Source organism: Macrotis lagotis, chromosome 3, assembly GCF_037893015.1.
Source record: "Macrotis lagotis isolate mMagLag1 chromosome 3, bilby.v1.9.chrom.fasta, whole genome shotgun sequence".
Lineage (NCBI taxonomy): Eukaryota > Metazoa > Chordata > Mammalia > Peramelemorphia > Peramelidae > Macrotis > Macrotis lagotis.
Window position 1 is genome coordinate 299,852,559 of NC_133660.1, and position 17,680 is coordinate 299,870,238.

At 31.4% G+C, this 17,680-nt stretch overlaps 1 protein-coding gene across 1 annotated transcript; it reads right to left on the reverse strand.

The window, feature by feature from the left end:
• Window positions 1-10,741: 10,741 nt before the first annotated feature.
• LOC141516945 (olfactory receptor 1165-like) lies at window positions 10,742-11,686 on the reverse strand. Its single transcript, XM_074227899.1, has one exon. It carries the CDS (start codon window positions 11,684-11,686, stop codon window positions 10,742-10,744), a length of 945 nt encoding a protein of 314 aa, XP_074084000.1.
• Window positions 11,687-17,680: the final 5,994 nt, after the last annotated feature.

Below are 17,680 nucleotides of genomic sequence, written 5' to 3' on the forward strand. Positions count from 1 at the left end.
TCAATGAACTGTCATTTTCTTATTTTTTCAAATAGTTTTATGATTTCTTGATCCAAAGGAAAATAGGTTTGTCTCCTATCTATCACCTTCTCTCTGTCCTGAATCTCTTTTAAATGTCTTCAAGAAATACTAATATATATGGTCAGTCAATACATTGGTATATGAAGAAAAATTCCTCAAAGCAGAGTAATAGCTATTTTATAATTTCTAGAAATAGAAAGCTGCCTGAGGCATTCAGCATTGATTCCTGTGTCATTGGGGTTATTTTTGGCATACTGGGGTGGTTTGCCATTGTTCATTTTACAGATGAGGAACTGGTGCAATAGGGCTAAATGACTTGTCCAAGGTCACACAGAACATAAGTGTCTGAAGGCAGGTCTGAACTCACTAACACCAGGGCAGAGTTCAATCCAATGCATTCTGAGTGGCCCTTGGTTTGCTCAGGTTTTTTCCAGTCTTATTTCCTGAGGCACAAGGTACTTAAATGATTTAGCCAAGATAATTTAATTCAAATAATTCACACACTCCCTAGTAAGTTCTTCAGAAATAGAACAAATAGGGGTGGCTAGGTGGCATAGTGGATAAAGCACTGGCCTTGGAGTCAGGAGTACCTAGGGTTCAAATCCAGTCTCAGAGACACTTAATAATTACCTATCTGTGTGGCGTTGGGCAAGCCACTTAACCCCACTTGCCTCGCAAAATCCTTTAAAAATAAAAGAAATAGAGCAAATATCTCCCTTTTCACTCTCTCTCTAATGTGCTAAGTTGATTTTCCTGAATTTATATTATTTGTATGTTAGTATGTATTCATGTGAGTTTGTGTGCAAATAAATATAAGTATATATGTGTGTGTTTGTGTGTGTGCGTATATGAATTGACACATGCATAATTACATACTTACAAATATAACCATGTAAATGTACATGTATGCTCATAAAGACAAATATACATACTTCTTTGCAGGATAGGTAAGAAATAATAAATGAAAAATAAGAGAGAGAAATTCAATGCTAGAAAACAAAAAATAAGTTTCCATGTATCTATCTAGATTTCAGTTACTTTAAAATCTTGCCCATCTCTTTTCTGCATTTCTTATATTTTTGATGGATTTTTCTGTTCAGTGGTTGTAGCACATAACTAAAGCACAGATTTTGGATCTAAAGATGTTTCAGTCATCTAGCCTAGTTCCCCATTTTATAAAAAGAAGATTCTGATGCACCAAAAGGTTAAATGACTCATCCAAAGTTACATAGGCATTAAACTGCAGAGTTGTGATTCTCATTGTTCCTCTGTCTCTGCATGTGACTCTTTTACTACATCAATTTCATTTTCAAAACCAGTCAGTTACAAAATGGTAAGAATTCTGTTTGAAATTATAGTTAAAATAGATTCTTAGAATCCTTTTCTATCCTTCATGCCCTTCCATAAACGTACTCTTATGAATTCTGATTTTCTATTCTAATTGTGTCTCTAAGCAAGATCCAAAAGTGTGCCAACAATCCATTGTATGTTCTTTGTTCCATACCTTTGCTTTCATGATACTCCTTGCTCAAGTACCTCTTTCTTCTTTTCTAATTTTATAAATCTCACATTTTCCTCAAGAACTTCACCAATACCTCAATTTTTAAACAATTCCTTAACTACTCTGTGTCCATTGTCCACCCTCTTAAGAGTGTAAGAAAAAAAAAATTTGGGAAGATATATTAGGCTTTTATATCTCTTATTAGAAGTATTCATCATTGTGTGCAAATGTCCACCATCCAGATATGAAATGTGAACTTCTTTAATGTGTTTAATAAGCTTTAGTTTTTCTATTTTTAATATTTTATTCATTTTCTACTTTTATACAATAGTAGTTTCTACAATTCATTTTGGTAAGGTTTTGAATTTTAAAACCCCCCTCACCTCCCTTCACAGAAGATAGTCTGATAATCTATATTGCTTCCATGCTTTTGTGCTTAAAATTGATTTGTTGGAAGAGAAAATGTCAGTTTATCAAGTATCCAATACTTGAGTGGGAATGATTAGTCCACTGTTGTACCATAAATATGTGATACATCTATAGAGGTAATTTTATAAAATAACATTTGTAGAAGGACAAATCATTACCCAGAGAAAGGAATTTAAAGGGCATTTCTAATAGCTATATTTTACCAATAGGTCAAAATTCTTAGGAGATAATTATAAGAAATTATTTTAAATGGGTTTACAGTTTGATAACATAAATTCAAGTACTGATTCTTCCAATTACTTCATTGTTGCTTGAAATGCTGTTTGTTATTCAATTTTATTCAAATTTTATTCAAATTTTATTAACTTACTCTAAATTTAAAATAAATTCTTAATTACTGATGAGAGACATAGACCTGTTGCCCTGTCTAAGGGGAGTGAAGGAGAGCTTGGATGAAATCAGATGATCATTTCCATTTGATTCTAGGGGCAAGAGAGAGATACTGAAAGAGATTTAGCAGAACTGTACTTTTATTAGAAATTGGAAAGTTCACTAAATATGTGACAATCTGAGCTGAAAGTTTTCTGAGCATTCAAGTATCCTAACCTAATATCAATTTTCTGTGTTCTATTGTCAATTTTGTTTAACATTTAGAAAACAATTCATTCCAATATTATATAAACCACTCAGAAAAATAAGCAAAGAAGGAGTCCTAAAAACTTCCTTTTTATGACATAAAAATGTGATGATACCCAAACCAGGAGGAACCAAAGTGTATAAAGAAAATTGTGGACCACTTTCCCTATTGAATATTCATGTAAACATTTTAAATAAAATAAAAACAATAAGATTACAATAATATATCATAAAGATCATACACTATGACGAGATAGAATTCACATCACGAATACAATACTAGTCCAATATTAGGAAAACTGTAGACATTAGTGACCATATCAATAACAAAACCAACAGAGATCATATGATTATCTTATTAGATGTAGAAAAAGTCTGACAAAATTCAGCAAAAATTCCTATTGAAAACTCTGTAGAGAGGTATTGTGGGACTTACATGAAAATGATAAGTAATAGTTATTTAATTACCATTTCAAGAAGCTTTCCAAAAACAATCAGGTTTAAAACTACTTTGACGATTTGGATACATAGGAGAAACAGATACAATTTGGAGAATCCCTTCTTATTCTGAATATTTTTATATTTATTTTACCTTTTGGAAATATAAAGCCTTTACTCAGAAAAAAATGGCTCTCTATTTGATGCAAGAATTTGTAATAATAATTGTTATTGTTGTAATAATAATTATAATATTATTTAATAATTTTCAGTCACTTTATATTTTCAAAGTACTTTAAATGCATTAGGTAAATTGAGGCTTATTATAACTATATGCTTTATTTTGTTATTGTCTTCATTAAAAAATGAGAAAACTGAGCTACAGAAAGATTAAATGATTTCCCCAAGTTACATAATTACTAAATATCTTAGGCAGGACTTAAACTTAAGTCTTCTAACCGCCAATTCCTTATTGTATCCTCTCCCTCACCTAACTCTGTATAATGTGATAAAACTATGACTGAATTGTACTGAAGTTGCCTTTATCCGTACTAATATTTATAATGTCTTTTCTGTGCACCATCATGTAACACTGAATCTCTTTTATATGTATCATCATGAAAAATATTTTGATAAGTTCATGAATTTTAAGAATATTTAATGACTTTTAAGCATTTTAGGTTATGCATATTTTATTCTAGTATTTCATAAGCAGTTGTAATGCCTAATATGTAAAAGATATGGATTTTATTGAGTTCTATTGAAACAAAAAGAGAACTATGATATGAATTATTGAATTCAGCTACTTAGCAGAGGCATTTAAGAGTAGATCAATTGAAACATATGTTAATTTTGTTGATAATACTTTGTAAATAAAAGGAAAAAATATGGAATTTCAACTTAAGGAGAATAAATATCTTCTATGATTGATTGATAGGTATAGAATATCCCAATAATCTAGGGCAAATAAGATTATAGATATTATGTAAAGATTTAACACATGATTCATACATCCAATGTCATCTTCAGATTGAGGCCAAAAAAGAAATAAAAGCCAAAATCCCTTTATGTGAAAAATGTACACCTTAAATTTCTAGCATAATTTACTATGAAACACTCACCCTCAGCTTTTCATGGAACCTTTTTCTTGAGCATGAATCAGAGAAGCAAAGCATAGGAGTCATACCCAGCTAGAGCACATGAAGCCAAAGTCCAAAGACAATCAATTGACAGAGGAAAGAAGATCTCAAAGTTTTTATACCTTTGGTTGCTTTATTTTGTTTTGTTTTTATTTTCTTGATGATTGTAAGCAATATTTTTTTTTCATTTTCTCTGTTTCTTTTATTTGTAGATCACGTTTTATGCTTTTTCAACCACATATTGTTATCAAAGTTCAATTCTGTAAGATAATGAGTTTCAAATTTCTTCTTCCTAACTCTCATCATCCTTTCCCAAGATGGCAAACTGATATAAGTTATATATGTGTAATCATGAGAACATATTTGCAAAATAGTCATTATGTAAGAGAAGAAAAAGAACAAAGGGGAAAATTCAAAAAATATACAAGAAAAGTGAAAATAATATAGTTTGATATGTTTCAGATTCCTTAATATTTTGTCTGAATGTGATATTATCCATCATGGGTCTTTTGGAATTGTCTTTCATCATAGCATTGTAAAGAAGAGCTAAGTCATAGGTGATCATCATAATTATTGTTAATTCTATTTATAATGTTGTCCTGGTTCTCTTCATTTCAGTCAAAATCAGTTCATGTAAAATGTTCCAGACTTTTCTGAAATCTATCAGCTCATTGTTTCTTTAAAAAAATGTTTAATACTATTTTATTTTATTTCATTTCTTATAAAATAATGGAATTTAATTATGTCCACACACAAGAACTTATTCAGGAATTCCCCAAATGATTCCTTCTCCAATTTCCTATTCTTTGCCAACGCAAAAAGAAGCTGTATGATATGTGTGTGTGTGTATGTATGAGTCTTTTCCCATTTTATAATCTCTTTAGGATACAGAGTAATGATATTCCTAGATCAATGGCTATACACAATTAGATAGACCTTTCGGTTTAGTTCCAAATTGCTTTCCAGAATGGGCATCAGTTCACAAGTCTATCAAAAGTACATCGGTACTCTTGCCACATTGGTAATTTTGCCACAACCCCATCATTTACCATTTTACTTTTCTGTCATATTAGTGAATTCAATAGGTGTGCAGTTTTACCTTGGAATGGTTTTAATTTATATTCGTCTTATGAATACTGCTTTAAAGCATTTCTTCATATAACTATAGACAGTTTAATTTCTTCATTTGAAAGCTGCTAGTTCCCAACTTTTGACAATCCATCAATTGGTATAATATCTTTTCTTATAAATTTGTTCAGATGTCTATATGGTGGAGAAACTAGCCTTTGTCAGAAACAATGACTGTAAAAATTGTTTCCCAACTTTCTTCTTTCCTTCTAATCTTGGTTTCATGGGGGTTTTTTTTGGTACAAAAGCTTTTTAATTTAATGAAATCAAACTTATCATTTTTCATTTCATAATGTTCTCTATCATAAAATCTCCCCATATCCATAGGCCTGAAAGGCAAACAATTTCTCACTCTCCTAATTTGCTTAGAGTATCATTACCTATAACTTTATCGTACTTATTGGACCTTATTTGAAACATGGTGTGAGAAGTTGGTGTATGAATAGCTTCTGCCATATAGTTTTTCATTTTTCCCAGAAGATTTTGTTGAATAATGAATTATTATGCTAGAGGCTAGGACATTTGGATTTAGCAAAGAATAGATTATAATAATCATCTATGTCTTATATACTTAATTTTTGTCATCATCCATTTATTCAGTACCAAATAGTTTTGATCATTGCTGCATTAAAAAATATTTTTAGACCTGGTATGGCTAGGCCATATTCCTTTCTATTTTTCAAATTACTTTCCTTGATATGTTTGAATATTTGCTTTTGAAGATGAAATTAATTATTTTTTCTAGTTCTGTAAAATTTTTGGCAGTTTGGTATGGCACTGAATAAGTATCTTAATTTAGGATAAAATTTTCATTTATATTATATTACCTCAACCTACTCATGAACAATTGATAATTTTCCAATTGCTTAGATATGTATTTTTTATGAGAAAAGTTTTGTGCTTGTGTTCATATAGTTCCTAGGTTTGTCTTCATAGGTAAACTCTCAAATATTTCATATTGTCTACAATTATTTTAAATGGAATTTCTCTTTCTATCTCTTCTTGCTGAACTTTGTGGGCAATAGTTAGAAATGCTGATGGTACATGTGGGTTTACTTTAGATCCTGCAACAATGCAAATGTTGTTAATTATTTCAAATAATTTTTCAGTTGATTCTTGAAATGTAACATAATACTATATGTAAAGAGTGATACATTTGTTTCCTCATAGTCTAGTTTAATTTCTTCAATTCCATTTTCTTCTCTTATTTCTAAAAAGTAATATTTCTATTTCAGTATTTAATAAAAGTAATCATTAGGGGTCTCCTTGATTCACCTCTAGTTTTATTGGGAATGCTTCTAGCTTACAAATATTGCTTACTGATGGTGTTAGATAGATACTACTTATTATTTTAAGGAAAGAATCATTTATGCCAATACTCTCTAGAATATTTTAATAATAATGGGTGCTGAATATTCTCAAAACTTTTTTACTATCTATTGAAATAATCATATAATTTCTATTTTTTTGTAATTGATATTGTCACTTATACTAATAGTTTTCCTAATATTGAACTTACGTTCTATTCTGGTTTAAAACTACCTAGGCAATAATCTCTTTGGTAATATTCTATTTCAAAATTTTGTAACAATATTCCTTAGGGGAATTCATCTATTATTTTTTCTCTATTTTGACATTTTATGATTTGGCTATCAGCATCATGTTTGTGTGATAAAAAGAATTGTATAAAATTCCTTTACATATTTTTCCAAATAGTTAACATATTATGGAATTGATAGTTCTTTAAGTGTTTAGTAGAATTCATTTGTAAATTCACCTGGGCCTAGAGTTTTTTCCTTAGGGAGCTCCATTGTTGGCATATTTGATTTCTCTTTCCAAAATATTCATTGTATTATTTTAAATTAATTTATATTAAGAATATTGTAATATTGTATATTTGTATATTAACGCACAGCAAGTATATTGTTTGTACTTTTATTAATCTAAGCAATTCACATTTTTGTAAGTATTCATCCATTTCACTGAAAGATTTATTTGCGTATAGTTGGGCAAAATATCTCCTAATTACTGCGTTAATCATATCTTCATTGATAGTGAATTCACCCTTTTTATTTTTAATACTATAATTTGTTTTTTCTCCCATTAAAATCAAATTAATCTAAGATTTTCCTATTATATCTAAAACAAATTTCTAGTTATATTTTTAGATCAATAGATTTCTATTTATCTCTCTGTTGATTTTCCAAATTTCTGATTTGGTATAATATTGGGAAATTTTAATTTGTTATTTTTCTAACTTTTTTAGTTGTATGGCCAGTTCATTGATCTCATCTTTATTTTATTTATGAAAGCATTAAGAGCTGTAGGATATTGTCTAATTATTGTAATCCTCTTGGATAAAATTATTGATCATTCTGATGAATTCTTTTTTTTACCCACTCATTGTTTAGAGTATTTTTCCTATCTTTTCATGAACCTTTTTATTACATGTAATTTTAATGCATTATGATCTGAATAACATATATTTAATATTTCTGTCTTTCTGCATTTGATTGTGAAGTTTTTAATGTCCTAAAGTACTGTCAGTTTTTGTGTTGGTGCCATGTACTGCTTAGAAAAATGCATATTCCTTTCTATCCCCTTTCAAATTTCCTTAGAGATATGTTATATCATATGTTCCTAAAATTCTATACACCTCCTTAATTTCATTCTTGTTTATTTTGTGGTTGAATTTATTTAGTTCTGATGATGATTTAGTTCTTAATTTATTTAGTTCTTAAAATTCTATACATGTCCTTAATTACATTTTCATTTATTTTGTGGTTAAATTTATTTAGTTCTGATGAGGGATGTTTGAGGTCGAGTATTGTTTTCTGTCTATTTCGTCCTGTAACTCACTTTAATTCTCCTCTAAGAACCTTGGTCATAAACTACTTGGTTCCAATGTTTAGCATTGAGATTGTTTTATTGTCTTTCATACCTTTTGGCAAAAATAGTTTCCTTCCTTGTCTCTTTTGTTTTATTTTATTTTTATTTTTGCATTGTCTAAGATCAGGATTGCTGGCCCTGTTTTATTTTTTTTAATTTCAACTGATATATAATAGATTCTGTATCAGTCTCCTGCATTTACTCTTTGTGTGTGTCTTTCTGCTTGATGTGTGTTTCTTGTAAATAATATATTGTATAATTCTTGTTTTGATCCACTCTGCCATCCACTTCTGTTTTATTGGGAGAGAGCATCCCATTCACATTCATAGGTTTGATAACTAACTATTTCCATCCATTCTTTCTTATGCTTTTCTCTTTCCTTTCGTACTGATCTTTCTCCCTAATGGCTTGCCTCTGATCATTTCCTCCCCCAATCTTCCTACCATTCCATCAGTCTCTCGTTCCCTTTTCTTTTTGCTTTCCCCTCCTACTTCTCCATAGGCTAAGATAGATTACTCAACTGAATGAGTTTGCCATTCTCTCTTTTTCCCAGGTCACAGGTTGACTGAAGTAACATCTTCCACTTGATGACTTGATTTCAGTCAACCATCTGCCAAGAATATTCACTATAGGGAGGCTGCTGCTTTGCTCCATGGATCCTAGAGCTTCAGAGATCATAATGATATCACCACCATTAAATTTACATTCCACATGAAAAGTCTTGGATTCTTAATTTCCTAAATGGATAAAGTGATGACCCTAGTTTCAAACCACTTTTATAATTATAAAATATCTCATCCTTCTCTCACCTTTATGCTCAAAACACACTAATCAAGTTTGTGAAGTTGGAGACACTATGTTACTGACATTTAAACAGTATTTGCAGTGTTCTAAGCACTTCAATTAGGGGAAAACACAGAGTGGCTCAGATTTTAGTGGAGGAGAGAATAATCAAAATATAATATGTATATACATTTCAAATATGATGCAACAACATAATCTCACTTTTCTTCAGTTATATGTTAAAGCAATTTTATCATTTTTAAAGATTTGATTTCAAGATCCTAGCCCTTAAGATATTCATATAAATCATGAAGTTGCTCATTAACAGAACAGAAACAAAAAAAAGTAAAAAAAAAAAAAGAATAAAGAGCATGCTTCAGCATGTAATCAGCTTTGATTTTGCTTTTTTTTCCTCCATCTAGAAGCAGATAGCATGCTTTGTCAGTAATTGTTTGGGAATGCCTTAGATATTGTATTGATGAGAATAGCTAAATAATTCAAAGCTAATCACAGAAGATTGATTTCATAGTATACTATGTTCTCCAGGTTCTGCTAACTTCATTTTGCATCGGATAATGCAAGACTTTTCAGGGTTTTTCCTCTAAAATCAAGCTATTTCTAATTTATTTTCCCCCTTAGTAGTGTTTTATCTTTTTCCAGTTACATGTAAGAGAGTTTTCAATATTCATTTATGCAAGATGAATTCCAAATTTTCTTCTCTTCCTTTCCCCTCTCAAAGACAACAAGCAATCTGATAAAGATTACATACATACGATCATGCTAAACACATTTTCATTTTAGTCATGTTGTAAACAATAAAAAAAGACCAGAAATGGGGGGAATCTGAGAAAGGAACACAAGAACAACAAGAAAAAAGTGAAAATTGTATGTTCAATTAATATTCACTCAAATTCTATATTTCTTTCTCTGGATGTGCTTAGGATTTTGCATGATATCTATTATGTATTATATATTTACATTATGTCTACTTTACATTATGTTTATGAATTTTGAATTACACATGATTCTTGGAACTCATTAATCTTCTATTCCAAAAAGAAAATATTTCGGGAAATGATAAAAAATAATTTGGAAATTGTACTCAAGAAATAAAGACCACTAACCTCTAATTGTAAACTTTTATTTGAATCCTTTGTTTCTTTTCCAATTATTTTCTCTAAAATTTAAGATACATAAATTTGACATAAGTCTTTGAAGTTAGCTCTATTCTAATGAATGAATTCTGAGCTGTTTCGTGAATATTTTTAATTGGCATATGTTTTCTTCACTTATTTATGGGACCATATCTATCTTCCCCTCTTGATGCTAGCTAATCACTGGATCAATTGAAATGAAGGGAATTGTGATATAGGAATGTCTTCAGGATCTAGATGTAATCCTAAATTATGCTATGCATTATACAAAATAAGATATACATATTTTGGATGTCGAATTGAGGTATAAATAGGATTGCAAGAAAAGGAAGAAAGGAAGGAAAGAAAGGAGTGAATCAGTGAAGCATATTAATGACAGGAAGAAAACATAAGAAATGAACAAGAAGTCAGTCAAGCATAGCAACTTTGAAAAATACATTATTTTATTTTATGCTAAAAAAGTATAGCAAACTCTATGTAAGAGAAAGTTCCACACACGAAACTCTGTTCTCTTGTTTATATCAAAGTACTCTTTTTAGTTGGTAAATATTGAATCATTAAATATAAGTACAAATTCTACAAGAGTATTTCACATAGAAACACTGTTATCCATTCAAGCAATGTTAGTGTGAACATATTTTGCTGCCCATTAATTTTTTAACAGTATCCATCACATCTTTGTTTCTCAGGCTATATATTAGGGGGTTAAGCATGGGGATCACCACTGAATAAAAAACAGTGCTCACTCTGATTAGGAGCCATGAGTTTTTGGAATTGGGTATACAGTAGAGGAAAAGGATGGCCCCATAGAAAATGATAACAGCTGTGAAATGGGAAGCACAGGTTGAGAAAGCTTTCTGTCTACCACTGGTTGAAGGCATCTTCATGATGGTGAATAAGATAAAAAGATATGATGTGAGGATAATCAAAAGTGTGCAAAAAGTATTAAAATTTGCGAGACTAAAAAGGATTATTTCAGTAAATTGTTTATCTGAGAAGGAAGAAGAAAAGATGGCAGAATATTCACAGAAAACGTTATTAATAAGGTTAGTTCTACAAAATGATAATACAAGGAGAGAATAAGTGAATGTCATAGAAGAAATTATGCCCCATGAATATGCTACAGCCACTAGAAGAATACAGAGTTTCTGAGACATGGTAATTGTATACAGAAGGGGATTACAAATGGCCACAAAACGGTCGTAAGCCATCATTGCCAACAAGACAGCCTCAGTTACCACACAGGTGGCAGTGAGAAATAATTGTGTTATACAACTTAAGAAAGAGATGGCCCTGTCTTCTACAATCAAGATTTCTAACAATTTGGGTGTAATGGTAGTAGAGTAGCAGAAATCCACAAAGGACAAATTACTGAGGAAAAAGTACATGGGGGTGTGGAGTTTAGGAGTGATCTTGATAATCAAAATCATCATGAGGTTTCCCAGCACTGTGACCACATAGATGACCAGAAATAAAAGGAAGAGGAATTCTTGAAGTTCTGGGTAATCAGAGAATCCCAAAAGGATAAATATGATTTCAGTACTTTGATTTTGATTGGCATTCATCATGATTCCTGTAGAAGAGAATTTCAATCACAATATCACATTTCATAGAGGAACACAATCTTGACTGAAATAAATACCAATCAATACATGGAAAATAATCCCTCCCTCTACATTTTGTCTCATGACCGGTCACCTAAAAATCACTCGAAGACTATCAGTGAGGTGAAACCCCAGATTTCTTCAATTAAGCCCATGATGTTGATATTTGAATAGCTGTGATTGTTGCTGCTATTATTATTTTTTTGCTTTTTGACTTCCGTGAACTGATAATGAGTGTAGTGGGTAGAACTAGAAGAACATTACGTATCTTAATAGCAACACTGATTGATGATCAACTATTTAAAGAAAGAACTGTGGAATATGAAATTAATTCAATATGTACTATTTTGCATATATATATATGTGTGTGTGTGTGTGTGTGTGTGTGTGTGTGTGTGCATTTATATTTCCTTTTCCCTTCTTGTGATTTTTCCCTTTTTGCTCTGATTTTTCTTGCACTAACATGGAAATATATGTAACACAATTGTACATATGTAACCAGATAATTTGCTATCCAAGGTTGGGGGGAGTGAAAGTTAAGAGGGAGAAAACTTTGCAAAAATGATTTTTTTTAAATTATGTTTACATGTAATTGGAAAAATAAATAAGAAAAAGGAAAATAAATTATTATTGGCTTTTTTATCTCTGGTACTACTTTTAATGCCTATCGTATAGTAGGTGAGTAATAAAATTATTTGGCTTGATTGGTTTATTTGTTAGCTATTCAGATCCTTAATAGCATGTAGTTTTTCTCCCAGACAAGTAAATCTGGTTATTTTAAATGATCTAAATTGAACTTAAATTATAGGTCCATCCGAATGCAGCTCACTCCGCTCTTGACTTTCCAAAGCTTATTTATATCCTTCTCAAAATGTGGGAATCAAAACTGAAGACCATTCTTTTGATGTTGTAGGAGGATGTTTTGCTTCTCTTCATAACCAAAATCTTACCTTAGTATTCTTGGCTTTTATAACATGCTAAAATTCCTGTTGAACTTCCAGTCTTCTGAAAGTTAGGGTTTCAATTTTTCCTGCTGTTGACTTTTTATGTCTTTCCAGATAAATTCCTAAGCATATGTCACAATTTTTATATTTTTAAAGTCAATTGATGGAACCCAAAGTCAGGAACATACAAATTCAGTCCTGCAAATTTGGAGCCAGTATTTTAACCTTTTAAATCCGGACATACTTATCTGATGTGATTGTGCTCTTTTAAAATTTTTATAATCAGCAGATTTGATAAAGATGACTGTTATGGTCTAATTCAAGTCAATTATAAAAATAGGAACCACTATGGGGACAAGTACATATCCCTGGAGATCTCCATTTACCATAAATAGAATCCGTCCTTTAGGTCTATTCAGTTAGATTTGTCAATGTACCAAGTTGAATGTTCTCTACTTCTCTCCATCTTTTTTACAAGAGTAATATGAGATATTTTATTATATGATTTGGTAAAATATAGATGAAATTTATTCCGAGCATTCCCTTTTTTCTGACAATTTCAATCTCCCTCCTCTCCCCAGGTTTTGCTATTTCATTTTTGTGGGGAATTGTGTGTATGATAAAATTCATACTTCCCCAGTGAAAAGAGCAGTTGGGCTGTAATGTATCATCTTCTAGAGTTGACTGGATGTCTGAGTGATTTAACATCTATTCCTCAGCTATAGAGTTTATATTTATTCCATCCATATACACACATCTATGCACTTGTCTTCCCACAAATATGGAAGCTCCCTCAAAAGAGGGATTATTTCCTTCCGAGTTCTTTTATCATCAACACCTAGAGTAGTATCTAGAGTACAATGTGCACTTAATAAAATTCTTATTGATTGAAGTATTTTAGAACCTTAACTTTAGCTCAAGTCTTGTATCCATGTATTCTTGCACAGTCAAATTCAGGAACTCTGTTACAAAAGAAAATTTAGACAGACACCACTTTTTATTTGTTTATTTACCTAATATATTAGGCCTGTTGGTCCTTTATTATTACTATATCTACATGGATATCATCATTATTTTCATCAGCAGCATCATCAATAATACATATATCTATGTGTGTATATGTATTTGTACATGCTGATAAACACATATATGAAGATGTATACATATAGGTAGATGGATGGATGGATAGATAGATAGATAGATAGATAGATAGATAGATAGATGATGGATGATAGATAAATCTAACTATATGCTAAGAACTATGCTTAGTTAATTATAATTATCTATTAGATCCTTGCATCAACTATTACTTTTCTCATTTTTACACATGAGAAAATCGAGACAAGCATAGTTTCAATAATTTGCTTAGAATCCAGCTGCAAGTTTATGTATGAGATTGGATTTTCCTTCATGTATTTCTAACTCTATATCCAATGTTCTATCCACTTCACTAAATAGCTTTTTCTAAATAAGTAATGATGATTGAGTGAAAATGCATTATCATTTCTATCTTATTCTGAAACAGAAATGCATGTTTTAATCCATAAATTAAAAAGAAAAGGAAACATATTTATTAAATGTTTAGTGTGTCAATCACCAGACTATGTATTATGAGGATGAATTTTAAAAATTATAAATATATATAATACGCTGTTTTGATGTTTCTTCCACTTCTTTTGTGTATTCTTTTAAGTAAAAGGTACTTAAATGTGACAATTACATCTTTAAATGATTTTAATTACTAAAATAGATCTCCACTGAAGAGTCTTTGACCAAGATATGTGAGGAACCAATACCCAAGCAAATCTACTCACCAGGAAGTGGGAGCTGCTATATGCCTTGTTACTTTAGTTCAAAGATTCTGTAGAAAATGAATCTGGTGGTAAAACAAACAAACAAACAAACAAAAAACAAAACAATGTTTTCATGATTATAAGACATCCTCAGAATATTGTAACTGAGAAGTATGAGGGCAATACTGGTTATAGTCTATTCAATAAGGCCAAAACTCTAGTAATTTTCATCTAAGGGGCAAGGAGACTAAAATTTTCTCCATGTTATCACATGAGTAAACTAAAGCAGAGGAACACTCCTTTATAGAGAATAAGGAAACTGAGCCTGGTAATTAAATGTCAGATCTAACATCTGTTTCTAAGTCTCTTGAGAATCAAGCCCTGGAGATTGTTCTCTAACTTATTTTTCTCCCTATGGGCAACAATACAAGTCATTGAGGGGGAGCTTGTGTCTCCTATGACATATTCTCTGAATTAGACTTTTTTTTGTTATTTTACTTTTACAAGAATAGGTTATGAAAGATTTTCAACATTCATCTATATGCATATGTATATTTTTAAGTTACAAAATTTCCTTCCACCCTCCCTTCCTAGCCCCCTCACCTCAGTGGTGAATAGTCAGATTATATTGTACATACATGTTTGTGATAAATATGTTTACAGATTAGTCATTTTTCAGTATGAGGAATCAGGATTAAGGGAAAGACATATAAAAGATATGTTTATAAAGTGCTCATCAGATTCTCTGAGCTGCTGAGAGGAACTGCTTCCATCAATGTTGATTATCTCACAATATAGTTATTAATACAAACACTGTTTTCTTCACTCAACATCAGATCCTGTAACACATTCTATTTATCATTCCTTCTTTTACCCTGGAAAACTTTTTTATTGTGAGTGAAGAAGCAGGGCAGCTGGAGAGTTTAGATGATTCCAATCTTGTTGGCAACATCTAAAGCATCATAGTCGGGAGAAAGCCGGATATAGGCCTCCTTCTCTCCATCAAGCCAGATCAGTGTGTTGACCTTCACAGATGTCATACAGCTTCTTTACCTTCTGCTTGATTTGGTGCTTGTTGGACTTGACATCCACAATGAAGACTAGGGTGTTATCCTCACTCTTTTTCATAGCAGATTCAGTGGTCAAGGGGAACTTAATGATGGCATAGTGATCAAACTTGTTTTCCAAGGGGCATTTTTTCGAGGGTATTTTGGCTGCCTTCGAAGTCTCCAGAAAGTGGGGGAGGTTCGGATCTTCTTTTTGTATCTATGGACACCATTCAACACCACCTTCTTGGCCTTCAAGGCCTTGGACTTGGCTTTCGTCTTGGAGGCAACAACCACTTCTTTCTTTGCCTTCAGCGCCATTTGGGGGCAAAGGGACCATTTATGATTTCTAATAGAACAATGGTATTCCATATTCTTCATGTACCATAACTATTTTAGCCATGTCCCAATTGAGCATCCCCTCAATTTCCAATTCTTTGCCACTACAAAAAAAAAAAGAGCTGCTAGGAATATTTTGGAACATGTGGGACTTACAACATTTTTTATGATTTCTTCTGGATATAGCCTTAGAATTGGAATTGCTAGGTCAAAGGGCAATGAACAGTTTTACTGTTCTTTAGGCATAGTTTCATATTGCGCTCAGAATGGTTGGATCAGTACACAACTTCACCAACAATGCATTAATTTCCCAGTCTTCCCACAACCTCTCCAACATTAGTCATTTTCCTTTTTTTCTCATCATACTCAATCTGATGGGTGTGAAGTGATATCTCATTGTTATTTTAATTTGCATTTGTTGAATCAATAATGATTTGGGACATTTTTTCATATAATTATATACAACTTTAATTTCTCCATTTGAAAACTATCTATTCATATCATTTGCCCATTTATCAATTAGGGAATGACTTATAAATTTGATTCAATTCAATGTATTTTAGAAATGAGACTTTTATAAGAACTATTAGTTGTGAAGATTATTTCCCAAATTTCTGCTTTCCTTCTAATTTTAGCAGAATTGATTTAATTATTGCAAAAACTTTGAAGTTAAATATAGTCAAAATCACTCATTTTTGCAGTTGATAATTTCTTGGTTGGTTATATATTTGTTCCCTTTCCATAGATTTGATATACAGAATAATTTTTGGTCTATTAATTTATCTGTAGTGTTGCTCTTTATATCTAAATCCTTTTCCCATTTTGACCTTATTTTGGTATAGGGTGTCAGATGCAGGTCTATGCCTAGTTTTTCCATACTTGTTTCCAGTTTTCCCAACAATTTTTATCAAATAATGAAGTCTTTTTAATTTTTTTTTATTTAAGGCAATGGGGTTGAGTGACTTGCCCAAGGTCACACAGCTAGGCAATTATTAAGTGTTTGAGGCTGGATCTGAACCCAGGTCCTCCTGACTACTGGGCCAGTGCTCTATCCACTGTACCACCTAACTGCCCCCCCCAATAATGAATTCTTATCCCAGAATTTTTATCCAAAATCATATAGTTAGAATTATTTAGAAATTGGTGTGTGTGTGTGGGGGGGAATTCAAGTCCTAAAATTCCTGATGCTAAAATAATCTAATCTCCTATTATTAAAACTTTGGAGCTATGCTATATGGAATGTGGTATGTTTTCAGTCATGATTGCAGTACCAAATTCTCTGTTCTCTGTGTTGTGTATATTATATATGTGTATATGTGTGTGTGTGTGTGTTATTGCATACCTTTGCAATTTGACACCTTTCTCTCCTTCCTTTGCTTCTGGATGATCTAATGGCTCTGGTCTCCTTGTGATTTCAGAAGAAACTTCACCTCCTACCTCAAGAGATATTAACTAACTATTCCCCATGTCTGTATATTTCCAAAAAATTGAAAATGTCACATACATTCTAGGTTCCCTTACTTAATTCAAGTGCCAGCTAAAATCTCACCATATTCAAGATGACTTTCTTCAATTCCTTTAATGCTAATGCTTTTCCTTTGCCGAATATTTTCAGTGTATTCTGTTTAGAGCTTATTTATGAATTTTGGCATGTGTCTCCTTTAAATACATTGTGAACACCTTGAGTTCAGGGACTGTTTTTCCTGATCATGGAACCCCTAGAACTTAGTACTGTCCAAAGAATAGAGAAAATCCTTATAAAATTTTTATTTACTGATTCTGTGTTTGTGTTTTTTGTGTATTTAATTGGTTACACAATAGAGGTTGTTAAAGAAG

Excerpts from the sequence above, each read along its gene's own strand:
- LOC141516945 (XM_074227899.1), bottom strand. The coding sequence starts at position 11,686 with ATGATGAATGCCAATCAAAATCAAAGTACTGAAATCATATTTATCCTT.